Raw genomic sequence first — 18,083 nt, forward strand, 5'->3', positions numbered from 1 at the left:
AATTAGATTGTTCTCTGCAGGAAAAATAAGTTTTATTTGTGTAGAAACTTGTATTAAGAATCTTACAGAGCTGTTTAAAGATATGGAGAGACTTGGCTTTAGGTCTGAATAAAACTAAATGAATGGGGGAAATGAAGAAATCAGTGAAAACCCAAAAGGTGTTCAAGAAAGAAAATGTAATTATAATGCACCACTTGGCTTATTAGTGAATAATATTTACTTAAGCATAATAATTAAAATAATTACCAAATTTGGGGCACCTGGGTGGCTCAGTCGGTTAAGCACCCAACTTCAGCTCAGGTCACGATCTCGCAGTACGTGAGTTCAAGCCCCGCGTCGGGCTCTGGCCTGATGGCTCAGAGCCTGGAGCCTGTTTCAGATTCTGTGTCTCCCTCTCTATCTGCCCCTCCCCCGTTCATGCTCTGTCTCTGTCTCAAAAATAAATAAACGTTAAAAAAAAAAATTTAGAAAAAAAAATAATAATTAACAAATTTAAGCAAAACTTATGATTATAAAAAGGATGGGCAAGGCAATAAAAGATGTAATAAAAGATATAAAAGAGTTAAAATCCTTATCTACCATAAAGAAGTCGTTAAATAATGAAATTGTTCAGTTAATGTAGATAGAAATAGGGAAACAAATACTAGAAGAAACAACTTAAACAAATGAATGTGGCCATCTCTGAAAAAGTGAAGTGGGACAGGAGTGGAGTGGCAGGGGAGGGGGAATGTGTTGAAGCCATTTTTCCCTTTAACCACTATTCGATTTTTAAAACTAAGTATGTAATTACCTTATTATTTATTTATTTATTTATTTAGAGAGCATGAGCGTGGAGGGGCAGAGAGAAGGAGAGAGAGAGAATCCCTAGCAGGCTCCACAATGTCAACACAGACCCTGATGCAGGGCTCAAACTCACAACCCATGAGATCATGACCTGAGCCAAAGTCAGACACTTAACTGACTGAGCCACCCAGGCACCCCTATAGTTACTTTAACAAAAATAAAAATTAATTTCAAAAGTGCTATGTACTCCAGATTGTTTCAAGCCAAGATATATCAGGCAAATGTGAACAATAGTAGGGAAAAAACCCAAGATGATACTAATAAGAAAGTAAATTTCAAAGTAAAAAGCATTAAACAAGACAGGGAAGATTAGTTTGTTGTGATAAAAAGTTAAATCTAAAATGAATAAGTAAGTCTAATAATGTAACATCAAAACTATAAAGTAGGGTTGCCTGCCTGGCTCAGTCAGAAGAGCATGCGACTCTTGATCTCAAGATCATAAATTCAAGCTCATCTTGGGTGTAGAGATTACTTAATAAAAATTAAAAAACTTAAAAAATATATACAAAGTAAAAACTGCTAGAAATACCAAGAGAAAGAAACACAGCTGTGATAGGAAACTTTAATATCATAATCATAACTCATGTTTGGATAAATAAGATCTAAAGACATATATATAAATAATACATATTGAATTTTGTGCCTTGCAAAGAGAAAGCTATTTCTTTTCTAACATTTACAAAAGTTGGTAATGTTTTGGTCACAACATAAATCTCTATAAATTCAATAAAGTGGTCCTGGACAAATGTCACTGACTATAATGAATTATGTATAAGAAAGGAGAGCATTGTGCAGGGCAGAAGTATTGAGAGACTGACCCCTAATAGGCAGAGTTGCCTACTGAAATGGCAACAAAAGGTTGTTATAGCCTAGATGATGGTGATGCCTAAGGGCTCTCTGTCCTGGGCAAGACAACGCCTACTCCTTCTTAAACCACAGCATGAGCTAAGACCACTCTCTACTCTTCCATTTTTTTTTCCCACGCATGTAAATATTACCAAACATCTTAGCTGATGATGATCTCAGGAGAAAATTTTATGAAGGCAAAAACCACAAAACATCTGAGAACAACACAATAAAGTAATATGTGACAGAAATAGCAATGAGATATAATTGACATATAACATTAGTTTCAGGTGTACAGTGTATGTATATACTATGAAATGGTCATCACAGTAAGTCTAGTTAACATCCACAAAACTTCACATACTTAACAAATTTTTTCCTTGTGGTAAGAAATTTCTTAAGATCTACTTTCTCAGCAGCTTTCAAATATGCAATACAGTATTATTAATTATAGTTACCTACATTATAGTCACAGTATAGTAATGCTGTACATTAGTGGTCCACTTAGAAATGTCTTCTATAGCTTTGCATTACCAAAGCAGTTATTTTTGCTTACTTTTCCATTACTCAGACTTAAGATAAGTTTCTATCAATTTGAGTTAGTTTTCTCCCACAACTAAATCAGATAAAATACACTGAAATCTCTTATACATTCACTTAGCCATTCTTTCTTGAGTACTTCAGACTTTAGTTATACCTTTCATGAAACAGTGTTGTTTAAAAGCATGTAATTGTTGCTGATCTTTAAAACTTCAGAATAAACACATTAGGGACGGATCTTAAAGTATTTGTAAACTGCTAACCACCTTATCTTCCTTCATTCTTTCTGCAATGAAATGTTCTTAACCTGAACTCTATTAGCTTTTCATTGCAAGATGGAAAAAGCCTCCTGTTTCATGTTGTAAACCTTTAAGGAAAAGACCTTTATGTCATTCTGAAAATTTTAACCAGGATTTATTTAAAACCCTCCTCTCTCAACTTTAAAAATTGGCTAAATTCGAGCCCCGCGTCAGGCTCTGGGCTGATGGCTCGGAGCCTGGAGCCTGTTTCCGATTCTGTGTCTCCCTCTCTCTCTGCCCCTCCCCCGTTCATGCTGTGTCTCTCTCTGTCCAAAAATAAATAAAAAAAAAAAAAAAAAGTTGAAAAAAAAAAATTTAAAAATTGGCTAAAACAATTTTTACTTGAAAAATATTTATAGGATATATTTTCTCTTTTATACTGTCAATTTGGTCTTTTTCATATATACCAATTTACATCATTTCCTTGTGCGTATACTACCTGCAGGTTACCTCAACTCATTTATTTTCACTTTCTATCTGTTGGGGTTTTTTTTCCTTTTTTGAATGCTCTTTAAGAAAGTTTCTTTAAAAAGAGTCAAAGTCAAATCAGTTTGTTTACCCTTCTAATCTTGACAAAGATTTAATTGAGATTGAAATAAAAACTATAGCTAAAATAAAACTTTAAATTATTATGGATAAAAACTATACATTACTGTTTCTGACTCATATTTGTAGGTACTGTCAAATCTGGCAGAATCTAAATGAACTATGGGCCATTAGCTAATTAATAAATCACATAAATAAGTTGGCCCTTGCATAAACATGTCATATGGACTCTACCATATGACAAGTTTTAAGTAACAATTCATTCTCAGTAGTTCATTTCACCAAGCATTTATTGAACATTACACTTGAAAAATAATATTTGAAGTGCTGTATGTATAGTTAGTAACACCACCCTTAAGATTACATTCAGCTGAGCCTATAGTCTTTTCCTAATCCTAACTTACTTGTAATATAATGTTACATTAAAAAAAAATTTTCTTGTGTGAATACTTGGTGGACTCAAAGGTGTTTTTAAATGTATTAAAATTAGTAATGGGGAACAAGGCAAGAATGTCCATTTCATTTCTCCATTTCAACACTGTACTGGAAGTCCTAGCTAATGCAGAAAGACAAGAAAAGGAAACAAAAGTATACAGATTGGGAAGGCAGAAATAAAACTGCCTTTGTTTGCAGATGACATGATCGTCTATGTAGAAAATCCAAAAGAATTGACCAAGAAACTTCTGGAACTAATAAGCAATTATAGCAAGGCTGTAGGATACAGGGTTAATATGCAAAAGTCAATTGCTTTTCCGCTTACCAGCAATAAATTAAAAATGAAATACTTAGGTATAAATCTAACAAAATGTGTACAAGATCTAGATGAGAAAAAGTATAAAACTCTGATAAAAGAAATCAAAGAATTAAATAAATGGAGAAATAGTCCATGTGTATGGATAGGAAGACATCATATTGTCAAGATGTCAATTCTTCCCAACTTTATCTACAGGTTCAACACAATCCTAGTCAAAATCTCGGCAAGTTATTTCGTGGATATTGACAAACTGATTTTAAAGTTTATATGGAAAGGCAAAACACCCAGAATAACCATCACAGTGTTAAAAGGAAAGAACAAAGTTGGAGGACTGATACTATTCAACTTCTCTCACTTCTTAATACTCAATAAAATTAGTACACATGTTCTGCAAGTATTGTGTAAATGTTCATTGATGTCCTACATTCATTTACTCTAATTTGTTCTTTTTCTTTCCTGTTCATTTCTGATCTATATTTTCTCTTTTTACTTAACAGACAGTGTGGAGCATTCATTATTAAGACAACTGGGCAGCTCTAGTCCAGCTCAACTGATTTCTTGTCCAATGATCCTTGTGTGGCCAAGATCCAGCTTCAACGAACGGTCTAGAAGCTGCCCATTGTGACACTTAGGGTTAGTTAATACCTCGCCATACTTATTTATTCCATTATAAGCTGTCTAAATTCGATGAAATTTGCTTTTTCAGCTGTTCTACAAAACTATTTAGGTAGTTGTGGCATGTTGGTTTGTTTATGTGTTAATCTAACTGTAGTGAATTTTCTACATGTTTTATCCATTCCATAAATAATAACCACATTGGGAATAGTGAGGTGTCTTTCATTTTCTCTGCTTTGTGTTATTTCTTTTCCTCTCAATCTTTTAGGAGTAATGTTTAATAGTCATTACTATTTATTTTAGTATTTAGGATAAGAGTCCTCTCTAATGCTAATAGAATTTTTAATACTTTCATGCCTTGTGGTATAAGTACATTTGATCTTAATGATTCAGTTCTAATACTGGCTATTTTATCATTTAATATGTTTTTGACTGAGTTTTTATTTATTACTGCTATTCCTTATTTAATTTTGCTTCTGCCATGGTTTTCAAAATTTGAGTAATATTTATACTTTTTTTATAACATTTTCCAAATATTAGAAACACTTCAACATGATCAGTTTTCTTACCTTTTCATATGATTAATTTGACTATATTAAATTTTTACTCTAATATTTGTGATAATGCTGAAGCCTTTTATAATATAAGCCATTTGGTACCCAAATTTATATAATACGGTTCACCTAGTAGAATTGTTTTGATAAAAGAAGGGCTCACCTCTGACATCCCATAATACTGACTGATACCCCACTATATTTTGGTATCCTCTACTGCTTTAATATTTTGACTTTTTATTCTTATATGTTACCAATATATTCAATTATATGTTATTAATATTTTAAAAGACAGTTATTTTCATAAAAAGCAAAGCTATTTCTTACACCAAAGGAAAACTTTAAATTCTGATTCTAAAGCCAATCTTATTATAAAATTAGAAAATAGGTAGGGAGGAAAAGCCATTGTTCAAAAGTTACAGAACAAATTATTTTCATCACTGTAATTTCTGTAATAGTATTAAAAAATCCACTTTACATTCATTTGCAATTCTTTTACTTGACTTCCTAATTTTAGGTGAGAAGAGGAAAATCCATAAATACTGGCATTACCCTAATTTATCTCTCCTCTCTCCTTTTCTATGCCCAAATGTATTACATGTTCAACAGCATAAGCAGAAATAATAAGACTTAGATCCCAAAGATTTTCCTGATGAGTCAAATAGGGTGTTTCTTTTGAAACCATAATAAACAGTAGGACTATATGATTATATATTAGCCTACAAGTATCCCATGCACATTAATTATTCTGTTTTTAGAAATATAAATAGACTAATAAGTCCCACAATGAAATTTCAAAAGTTTTTGTTCTGTAAGTAAAAATGATTGACCACTGATGTTAGAGATATTTTAATAGCACTCTCCTTGATTTTCAAAATGTTTAACATGATGCTAAACAAATCCTGGACTGTTAATAAAAGTTAATGATGTATTATTGGATAAGGAATTTTGATAATAATTGATACCCAAGTGTGTTTCTTCCACAAAACTATAGAGATCTGCGTACACACATATACTATGTACACACACACACACACACACACATATATAGATTATATACACATGCACATTATATATACATACAATTCATATACACACTTTCTTAGAATTTAGCTTCATTTTGTGAAGCTAATTAAAACTGTGGAATTCACTGTCAACCAGAATATATGGAGGACATCATCAACTTTCTTTACGACCTAGTTTGATAGCCCAAACAGGTTATTTCTAAAACCAGATTGAGACGATAAAAATTCTCCTTATATAACTAGGTAAAAGCCATTTTATTTTTCTCTTTTTTGTATTATATCATCTATAGATAAATTTGAAGTTTCCATTTAGTTCCTATTTTGAAAGGCCAATCTGAAGACATCTGAGGAAATTCACTGGGTTAGAGTGAAATGGATAATACAAATATTAGTATCATCACATGTACCAAAATCACAAATAACTTTGCAACCTGTTTTCCCCAAATCTCTAATATAATCAGAGATAGAAAGATGGTAGCATGTCAAAAAATAAAGGATCTTGGAAAATACAGACTTTAATTTCTTTCCTGTCAGCCAATTTCACAAGAATGGCTTAGAAAAAGAGGTATGATTTAGTTTATAACAATACTTTATAAATTTCTGCCAATAATGACAGTACAATATTTTCAAACAAATTTATACATAAGTCCCAGATGTAGGAGTGTGTTTCATGGGTTTGTGGTGTATTTAAGAAAAATAATGAGGGGCGCCTGGGTGGCGCAGTCGGTTAAGCGTCCGACTTCAGCCAGGTCACGATCTCGCAGTCCGTGAGTTCGAGCCCCGCGTCGGGCTCTGGGCTGATGGCTCGGAGCCTGGAGCCTGTTTCCGATTCTGTGTCTCCCTCTCTCTCTGCCCCTCCCCCGTTCATGCTCTCTGTCTGTCCCAAAAATAAATAAAAAACATTATAAAAAAAAAAAAAAAAATTTAAAAAAAAAAAAAAAGAAAAATAATGAATTGGGGCCACATACACAAAAAAATCTTTGTATCTCTCTCAGAAGTAGTGCTTGGATAGTATTAAAATGTAGAATCAAAGGATTAGAAAAGACTTTACAGGGGCATTCAATCCAACTTTGATATCATGTTTCAACATGCCCTGTTGTTAAAATAGTAAATTGCTGGCCCCTAGACCTATACTTTGACTAAAATTTATTCTGAAATCTCTATAGACTTCAGTAGAAAGGAGCAAATTTTTCAAAAAAGATGGGCATAATAATCATAATTGGTGCTGTTTCTTTCAACTCTATTCAGTGTTTTCATTCCTAGTGCATAAATTCCTAAAAAAATATGCTACCAGCTTCTGTTCTTCCATGTTTAGTACCACTCTCTGATTAGCAGCTACAGTTATTGCTGTTTGTTTCACCTGCTCTAGGTGTTTTTGTCTCTTTGCTTTTATGTATTGCATAAATTTACTGATACTTTCTGCATTCTCATGATTCCTCTCAAAAATCAAGTGCCATTCAAGACCACTTGTTTTATTTCACATTGTCATTTTTGTCCTTTCCATGTAATATAATCCTTCAGTTTTCTGTTATACTAGTTTCATGGTTACCTTGATACCTACTTTATGACCTGTCAGAATCTAGAAATAAAATAACAGTCATCAATTTTAAATTTGTAAACTAACAGATTAAAGTTTTCCAGTTTTATCATTCTTTTTAGTTATGCTCCTTAAAATAGTATCAACTAATATATTACCAAGCCTGACTGTATTGAAGTAAAGATACACAGTAACAGGCTGAATAGTCATTAAAACATTTTATTTAAGCTAGTAAGTGATACCATTTTGACATCTGACTTGTTTTTAAAACATGTAATTAAAAATTTTTCCATCTACTGATTTGTCAGTTTTACTCATTTGATGCGTATTTCTTAGTTAAAAGAAGCCAATACTTGATTATTTACTAATATTTTGGTACATAATTTTAGTGAGGCTAGTATGTGTTAATCTCAGTTTTGCATTTCTGTCAAGGTATATACCCACGAGTCAATGTCATTTAGTACTTCTCTAAAGAGGATATGAATCAAACATCTTGGTGTACTTTTTTCCTTTGGAAAACAAGGCTGTGGAAAGCTGCCATTCTATACCTAGGAACTAAATCCCTCCCCTTCCTTGCCTGCTAAAGTTTTTTTCCTCACTTCAACCCTTTTACTGACTGGTTTTTGTTTCTCATCAGAGAAAATTTGGAGAGCCCTAGATCCTCACACTTTTGGACGTCCTACAAGATCCCAGTATACCCGTAGGCCTAGAGAGAGGATTTCTAATAAGAATGTCCTTTGATTAGACTTTTTTCTTTATGTCTTCCTTTATGAAAAAGAGGATAAAATACATCTCTCAGAATTTTTCTTTCCTGGGGAAAGTAATGCTTTTGAGAAGATGATAATTTTTTGTGTTGCTATTTTGTTTTATAAGAGAGTCAAGATTCTCCTCTAAAGTATAAAGCCTTCAAAGTGTCTCAAAGCTCTTAGCATTTTCTTCCCCTTACCATTATCAAGTTCTGTGGCATTTCCTCTAGATCTTTGTCTTTGATGGGTTTCAGTACTTTAAAAAGGAGTTTTCTCTTTGGTAAATTCCAAGCTAAATCTCCAACTATACTCTTCCTGTCCCATGAATTCCCTAAGTCTACCAGTTGTCCTCTTCCAATCTGGAAAGAATTCCCTGTGTATTCATCTTAATATCTACTTTCCAACTTGTTTTCCAAGTACCATGTCCTTGTTGTTTGAATCACTTAAAACAAAAACAAAAACAAAGACCTGAGTGTGCTAACAAAGAGAAAGACCTCCATCTGGTTTTCCCCCATTCTGGCTATTAGCATTCTGAGGGACCTCTATTTTGTATTTTGTATAGAATTTCTCCAGATTTTTAGAGACCCTGACTCTTTTATTATCCACCCAACTCAATTAACTTTCTTGTACTTAAAATGGTAGGGTTTAAGGATATTTACTGTGTAGTCATTATTTATGGTTTCATTTTCACATGTGGCTCTAAACTGAAAGAAAAGAAATGCAATCAGATACACTTAATTTTGGAAGAGTTTTTCCCAGCTTCAACATATTTAATGATGTTTAAATTCACAGCATATTCCTATAACAGCTATCTATACTGGCCTAAATATATAAACCTAATAATACTAACCTGACTTCTAGATTTGGGGAATAATGGCAAGAGGAAAAAAAAGGATCTTTCCTGGCCTTGACTTGCCTAAGAACAGGAATAAAGAGAATTCCTATTAACCCAAACAATCTGATTTGATAGAATTTCCAACAGTGTAATCTAACATGAAAAAAAATCAGGCAATGTGGAGAAAGATGTTTTGGCTTAAGGAATCCAGCTTAAAAGTAGCTAATTCATGCTTAAGAGAGTATAATCCTTAGTTTTCACAGATTCTGTCCTTCTCTTATTTCTGAACTCATTGGTACTCAAAGTTCCACGTTTCTCACAGTGGTTCCCAATAACAGAGTGAGCATTTTGGAAGAGAGCCAAGATAGCTTTTGCTTAACGTGGAATATTACATCCTTTAATCTTCAATTTCTTTTGCTTTAAAATAAAGATTATAAAAGGAAATTTTAAAAGATGACGATCAGGAAAAGAGTTACTTACCTTTGTGTCTAATTCCTAAAGATCAGATGCAACTATAGAGAATGCTACTTAATACACATCTTTTTGTACATCTCTCTATATCTTATTCTTGATTTCAAAAAGGCTATCCTGTTTCCTCAAAGGATTTTATAGGTGCAACCCTAAATAATAATGAAAGATAAACATTCTGTGTTGAACTTCAGCAGATTTGTATTTTTGAAGTTAAAAATTTATTTTAAGGATTCTCTGATTTCGGATGTAAACCTAACACTATACAACTCATCTTAATCATCCACTTGCTTCTTGAAAATTCTTTCTAAATCACTGTCACCTTTTCATAAATGCTGTATACCCAATACAAGAATTTAGCTTTCCTATTTTCTTCTAAGTGATAAATTATTTGGGGAAATAACCCAAAATTCATTCTAATGGTCGTTTCTTCATATGAAATCATCCACTTGCTCTTTCTTTATTAAACATCCTTCAAACCAAACATCTTCACTCTATGTAGGAAAGGTAGCTAACAATAGTTTTCACTGACATGATTTAATCTCAAGTCATGCAGTTCAAAAGAATCTTGTCTCTATCATTAATAATGTACAGTTCATTATATTTTAATAAGACAAAGTTGTAATTAGGGTCCATCTGAATAGAGTCATGTGTGAGAATGTAACTACATTTTTTTTCTCAGAAATAATTACATACTCAGAGATTTGCCAAGTTCCAATATGAATATTAGCTTAACCTTCTCTGAAACACAATTATATGGATTCAGAATTAGAGGAGTCCTTATTCTCCAGCACTTATTTCCTTTGAAATTGCACTCCCAACTTCATTGATAAGGAGCAGACTGACTTGATTTGATTATATTTACAGAAATCAAGCCTGTTTCACTGTGGACAAGGCCCATACTAAGTTCTGCTTCACTTCTGTTCCTTATAGGAGTCAGAAAGTTCTTGACTTTGCTAGGGGCTCCAAGTTCTTCTTATATGTGGAAGTGATATATTCATAATTAAATCAGTACACTTAAGAATGAAAAGGGGCACTAAAAATAATTAAAATGATCTAATTTTTGAAGTATATACTTACTAACCAACAAAGAAGTTTATCATATTAACAGACCCATAAACCATTCTATTCAAAGACTATTTTTCAAAACCAAAATTCTAATAATACAGTATGCATAAACTAGACTGTCCCAGGGAAATTGGAATGTTGTTAACCCTATTAAAATATTATAAAATGAATGTAACATTACACTGAGATCAAAAAAGTATAGTCTGAAAGGGATTAAGCCATAAAGGATAGGCCTGAATTACTCTATTACTTTAGCCCTTGAAGCTTTATGATTTCTGGTTTAGCCGTTGATACAACTATATAAATAAGTTCAATGAATATGTTCAGGGATAAGACCCTTTCTCAAGTTACAAACACGAAACCACAGAATCATATCAACTTGAAAACTATAACGTCTAATAAAACTATGGAATATTCTTAATTTTTTTTAACGTTTATTTACTTTTGAGACAGAGAGAGAGAGGATGAACGGGGGAGGGTCAGAGAGAGAGAGGGAGACACAGAATCTGAAACGGGCTCCAGGCCCGCACAGAGCCCGACGCGGGGCTCGAACTCACGGACCGTGAGATTGTGACCTGAGCCGAAGTCGGACGCTTAACCGACTGAGCCACCCAGGCGCCCCAAAACTATGGAATATTCTTAAGATATTAGTCTTAAAATATTGGTAACTTGAAACTAAATTTGGTATAGAATAATGAGGTAATTCTCAAGAAAATCTTTGGTTTAGTCATTGAAGATTATTTAAAGTCCATAATATTCCTTATAAAAACTGTATTAACTCTGTTAATAATTTGCTATAAAGTCATGCTTAGTATATCACATTTGTGCTTACTGTATTCTTCCAAGGCAAGAATAACACTTATTTTTATAGCACTTTATAATTTATAAGCACAATACATATATTATCTTATTTTGTCCACTCAATATATTTGAGAAATAATCGACAACTTTTTTATAAGAGAAGTAAGGCTGTGAAAGAGTAAGAGAACTGCCCAAAATGACATTACTATTAAGTGGTAGAACCCAGGGTTTTGATTACTAATAAATTACACCAGTACGGAAGCAAATGATTTCTGGGGAGTATGGGAACTAAGAGGGGAAGATCCTTAGAGAACACTTTTCAGAAATAATTTTTGCCCCTTCTAAGAGTTATGGACCATCTTTCATTGAATCACTAAAATTAAATCTTACACAAATTAAATCTTAGACACAAAATGTCTATTCTACTCCCTTAAGCATCTCAGACTCAGAATCAGAAAATATTTCAATTCTAAAGTAAACAAATTCTGATAAACACGAAACTGTTTAATCATGCTTTTATCAAGTAACTGAAGTATGAAGTTTCCTAATAAAAGGGAGAAACAGAATTGCCATAGAATTTAATTTTTAGATGTTAATCAAAAATTTTCTTCAAATGTGCTGTGTAATTCAGCATTCGGAGAAATATAAGAAGGAACACAAGGTAAGAAGAAAGGCCTTTTAAGTTATCCCTGAAAACTTTAATCCCTCTGATAAGCAAAAGATACCTATAAGTGGAGCCACCTACTCTTTATATTTTGGGAATGTAACACATTTCCACATGTTTTTGGAAGCATAAAGTCCACCAACAAAAACAAATGAACCTTTGGTTGCTTTGCTTCTGCCTTCCCATTTTCTTGCTAATAACTGCAGTGTAGGCATTTATCAGTGTTTGTATAGACCCTACATGTATTATTTGCTATTTTGAGAAAGGGCTATTCAAGTTTTCTTTTTTTACATCCTAATCCAAGGGGCCAAACTCATGCCACTCTTTATACTGATAAAATGTGTGTGTTTCTAAGATAAATGGATCATAATCATAATTGCCTACTAAAGTCAACTTAGCTCAAAAATTGTAACAGTGCCTAAAGTTAAATACAGCCTGATGTCATTACAGGGAATTTTCTCAAACACTGATTTTGATAACTAACATATTTTACAATACTTTATAAATGGTCCTTTTCTGGTTAGAAGACTATTTTGTACCTTCACAAAGTATCCTAAAGTGATACGAATAAACTCTCAGTAACCCCACATTTTAAAAACATTTTTAACCCTAGGAGCACCTAGGTTTCATACGCTGTAAAATTATTCATTGTTTTTATGACTTACTCCTAATAATTAACCTATTCTAGCATTGGCAAGTTGTTACATTGTTAGTATACATGCTCAGAGTCTTGCTAGGTCAGTAGAGTGGCATCTGTGCCCAAATTAGGGAAAACACAATACATAATCAACAGTGCCTCTTTAGAGAAGTTTTGCCCTTTATCTTAGAAGCTTCAGTTCATTTCCCTTAACTACATATAAGCTGCTATTTAAGTATTTAGAAGAACAACTTCAAAACTTGGCATTAACTTTCTGTTGTCAGATTCAGGCTGGGCAACTGGTTAGCCTTCATGCTACTTCCAAAGTTTTAATCAGCTTTATTAGATAAACTCAGGCTTGATGCATGCATTCTTCTTGAATCACAACATTCAAACTCAGATAATCTGAAGAGGACAGAACAAAAGATGAGATTTTTTAGGCAAAAGGATTTGGCTAAACACTGACACTCTGAAGTAGGCATTTACTCATTATAAAAACACCTTAGCTGAAATCTTCCTATTCTCAACCATCTTGAGCAAAGCAGTATCTTCTAAAAATCATTATATTCAGCAGTGGATCAAATAAAAATCATTTGTTGGAACACAGAGTCCATTCATTGGATATTTTACTTAACAGAATAAAATGTTACTCTATTAATATAAAAGTTTATTAATAATTCCTTGATTTTCTCTGGATAGTGGCTTTCTTAACCATAGGCTTAAGTGCCTTTCTGACTCTAATTTTATATATCACTGAGTACATAAATTTTTCTTTTAAACATATCTTTACCAAGGTTCAGGAATGACACAAAAGAATATAACCTAATAATTGAGAAAATACCATTAGATATGGCCATTCTCAGATCCTTTGTAGTGAGTCTTCGTTATTGCCCTAGGTTTCCTCCTTGTCCAGCAATAGGTTTTAAGGTAGCCTACATACTCTTAATAGTGCGAATTTCCTAAAGCACACCTCTCCTCAGAATCCAGGCCCAGTTAGTATTTTTTAAATCTTTCCCTTACTTACAAGAGCCATTTAAAATGCATTAAAACCCTAGTTTTCTTTAAATCTCTTAATAGGAACCAAGGTTACATTCTGTGAGAAGAAGCTTTTCTCAACCTTCATCTGTAGGTTTGAAACCTTGATATTCTCGAACACCACACTTTCATCCTAGGAAAGATTTCAGAGCATTCAATTCTTACTCCACCTTAATTGATTCTGTTAAGTAAAGTCTTGGATAACTATTTTATCCAATAATAGAAAACAATTAGCCCTATGTGTGGTCTGACAACAAATGTGAGGGGTTTGGATATGCCTAACATTAAATGCTTTTGCTTTTTTAAGGGCATTAAAGAAATCCTAGTAGCCAAAATATTGGAGATGCAGGAGAAAACTATGGCTTCCCTTATGAATTTACACACACTTAAGTAAGATAGACTTATAATTCTAGTAAATAGAACAAATGCTGTATCTATAAAACAACAAATACCTTGGTAAAGTTTGAAAACTTTGGTCATATCTGGCTATATTATCGACATGATAATGTCTAAGCACTTAAAAACACCTTTGATGTTTGGATTTTTCAGATTTGTTCTAGATGTTTCATATCTGTAGACATAGCCATGCCATATACAGAATATACAATAGCAACAGGCCATTTGTTGTAATATGGTAAATTAAAAAAAAAAAAACACTCTCTTGCTAGAGAGATAATGTGTGTAGAAGATTTTAGCTTCCACATTATTTTGACTTTTCTATATATTGGTTAGTGTATATTTTACTGACATAAAATATTTTTTATAAAACATTTCAAACTCTAGATTTACATTAGGAATTTTGACAGATATTAATACATGTAAAGATAATTTATATATATAATATCTGGAAACCTGTCCTATTATGACCACTTATTTTATACCAGTTACTATGACCAGAGTAGACACTATTCTTAAATATACTTAAATGTATCTCTCTCTATATTTCTGACCCTCTTTTGTCATCCATACCAAAAGTATAAGGGTTCTTACAGCATCTTAGCAAGTATAAGCATTCACTGCATATGTCACCCCAGATTCAGTACATATTTCTTCCTTTAATACTGTAACACTGTCATTATTCCCTTTTATCTTTCATTCAGGTCTTAGTTTGTGACGTTTCTAGCCTTTCAAAGCATTAAATTTGAATAAAACTTACCCATAACATTATATTTCACCTTTTGAATACAAAGATATTATGACTATCTGCTCTTACAGAATTCAGTTTTTTTAAATTAAAAAATGCAGCAATAGGTAGACCTTCTTAAAATAAAAAAATGGCCAACTCTTCTTTAAATGCTGCCTATTTAATGTATATCCCAACTTTCTTCTCTAAGAACATTATATTCCTTATATACAAGGCTAGACTAATAATAAAACAATTAAAAGTTATATAAATAAGCAACATTTAAATTAACTACATGTAAGTTTATTCTAGCATTTATTGAAATTTGATTGTACAATATTAGAATAAGAGTCTTATTTTTTTCACTATTTTAATTTCACATCTTCTCCAAAAACTAAAGCTAATTTGTACTTCTGTTGTAAAAGAGTAGGAATTATATATCAAAACCTTCTTATAATGTTAGGAAGATGATAATCCAATTATATCATCTTTTTTTATCCTGCCTCATAAAGGATAATGAACTATCCATTAATGTATCTACTTTTTGTGTATATTGCTAAAATGTTTCTGGGCTAAAATATTCAGGTGGAGGAATAAAATGTAATAATATAGTTATATATTAATTACTCTGGCACATACTAAGGCCACTCCACCTATTGGTAATACTTTTGTTTTGCTACCTTTATTCTGAAAGTAACATGCTATATGTTAAGATCCAGTATTCTACAAATAGAGCCCTCGTCAAAAATAACATGACACATTCTATTTAATATTCCACTTGTCTGGCATTTTCATTTTAATCCTGTATTTGTTATTCAGGCTAATTCAGTATATACCAAAGCATTTTTGTTCTAAAACTTTTGTAAATTTCAAGAGTCCAAGGGTAATCGCATTTTCCTTCAAAAACAAATTTCTGTTTGAAGTGTTTTTCTTAGTTAATTTATTTTAGGTAACTGTGCTCTTTACCAAAATGTACTGATGTACTTTCACAGTGCATTCATTCAATTCTATAAAGATTGTATTACTTTATTTTTCTCTCCAGATATAAATTACAGAAAAATGGAGATGGTACAAAAATCATTAATGTACCCCCCCCAAAAAAATTCTGTTTTGCTTAGGTTGTGATATTTGGCTCTTATTTTATAGAGAATGTAAGATAGCAATAATAGCATAAACAGATTTAATACCATATAAGAGATAAATTTTAGCTCTTAACTATCAAGGTCCTTTTTCCTGCAAGTCAGGATATAAAAATGGACAAAGGTATGGAAACTAAACCCTCTTCCTTAGCCTCATATAATTCTGAAATGACCAATGATAACAAAGAAAGGAAATGCTAATTAACATAAAGTATTGCCGAAAACATGAATTTTTTTTCCTTTACGTGTTTTGGAGAAAACACCTAAAGGATAAAAATTTTAAAGTACACATCAACAATTTGAGATGATTTTAATATTCTCAATGTGTTTCTTGCTAATCCCATTTAGGATTTTTTTTTTTTAACCTGATACCAAAGAAATCTATACAATATCCACTTACAGAACATATTTTTCACCACACATAAAAGAAATCTTCTAAAATCCCTATTAGTAGCTGACCTACAATACAAATTATTTTTAAAAGATACTAATACAAGTAAATTCCTCCTGCGCTATTCAAATGCTGACTCTACGTTAACCTTAGGATTATTTTATTCAGGCTATATCCAACTGTTTGTGAGAATAGCTTTCAGTTAAAAGAACACATATAATATCCTAATGTCTATGCCAAAGGAAAAATGAAAATAAATTAAGCAACAATCCTATGTTTACCAGTTAGATTTTTATGCCCGTGCCCTAACTATGTGTCTATCTTTAGACAATGACTTGTTTAAAACTCTTGAGCTCAAACTTAACCTACCTTCACATGTTGAATATTTAAAACATCTACCTCTACAGACTTACCAATGATGGGTTTTGATAACTTGGTTGACTTTGGCTAGTCCCCTTCTAGTTAAACAGTAAGTTTCACTATTTTTCCTTTGCTTTTCTAAGATGTTAAACAATAAGTTTCACTATTTCTCCTTTGCTTTTCTAAGATCAGGTTGATTTACTAATTTTTTACACTTAGCTACACACAGTTATATATTTATATTGGTTTTTGTGCCCCTGAATGGATAGCTGTACTTTTAGATGGTCTCCATAAATTATGGAAAAAGGAAGAAGTCCTATATATTCTCCTTAGGCTAGAAAACTAATTTTATGGTATCAGCTACATCCAAAATGTTTTATTTAAAATTTGTTTTGAATTAATTACCTTATTTTTATGTAATAAAGGCTGATTTTTATGTGGGCAACATTAAAATTAAAAAAAAAATCTTTCTAGTTTGTGGATTATTAACTGAGGATTATTAATTGTTAGATTACTTTTTAATTCTAGGTCAGACAGTGTCATAATGAACGTTACAATTTTTCCTTTATATTCAGCAAAAAATACTCCTTCCATATTTTAAAATGGTGTAAAAATCCAACCATCAATGTTCACACAATGAACCATACATAGTTTCAGTAATTCATTTTAGTACTTATGGTTTTCTTCTATAATACCAAAATAAGCTTTTTACACATCGTTACTTGACTTATTTAATTACATTCCAGTAATGAATTATTAAATGAAACTGAACTCAGGAATAAAAGGTTTGCTTTTTAAAAATGTAGGGAGTTCCCATAAAGTAAGTTTTACAGAAACTTAAATATAAAAGTTAATGCAATAAATTCATTTTACCAGGATTGAAGATTCTTTACCTTATGAAAGCCTTTATAAATTGCTTTAGTAAGTGATTTTTAAGGATAATCTGAAAAATGCTATATAGGATATTTTTTATAATGTACCAGTCTGATTATGTTAATAAGTCATAAGCTACCATGCAAAAAATACTGCAGAAGTACCCATCATGCCTTGCTAACTTGGGACTTTGTAACTTGAATTTAAACATAGTTTGAAGAAATTATTTAAAACATAGAACAGAGATGTAGGTGTTCATGGCTTCCAAGTTAGCAAGGCCCTTAATACTTTTTTATACATTTTTAAAAATACAATTTAGAGGGGCGCCTGGGTGGCTCAGTCGGTTAAGCGTCCGACTTCAGCTCAGGTCATGATCTCACGGTC

At 32.0% G+C, this 18,083-nt stretch overlaps 2 protein-coding genes across 6 annotated transcripts in view; one reads left to right on the top strand and one right to left on the bottom strand.

Moving 5' to 3' along the window:
• The window catches only part of BOLL (boule homolog, RNA binding protein), a 44,137-nt gene extending 37,607 nt beyond the window's left edge, over positions 1-6,530 (top strand). For 2 of the 3 annotated variants that reach the window (XM_058710210.1, XM_058710218.1), the window contains exon 11: positions 4,024-4,105. In XM_058710210.1, coding sequence (XP_058566193.1) covers positions 4,024-4,074 — 51 coding nt within the window. In that variant the 3' untranslated portion in view covers positions 4,075-4,105. Of the gene's footprint in view, positions 1-4,023; positions 4,106-4,325 lie in introns of those variants that run through there. The other variant, XM_058710226.1, reaches the window with a different exon arrangement.
• Positions 1-18,083, bottom strand: part of MARS2 (methionyl-tRNA synthetase 2, mitochondrial) — a 40,216-nt gene that overhangs the window by 12,934 nt on the left and 9,199 nt on the right. The gene's annotated exons all lie outside the window — the stretch shown is intronic.

This window comes from Neofelis nebulosa, chromosome 2 (assembly GCF_028018385.1).
Source record: "Neofelis nebulosa isolate mNeoNeb1 chromosome 2, mNeoNeb1.pri, whole genome shotgun sequence".
Classification (NCBI taxonomy): domain Eukaryota; kingdom Metazoa; phylum Chordata; class Mammalia; order Carnivora; family Felidae; genus Neofelis; species Neofelis nebulosa.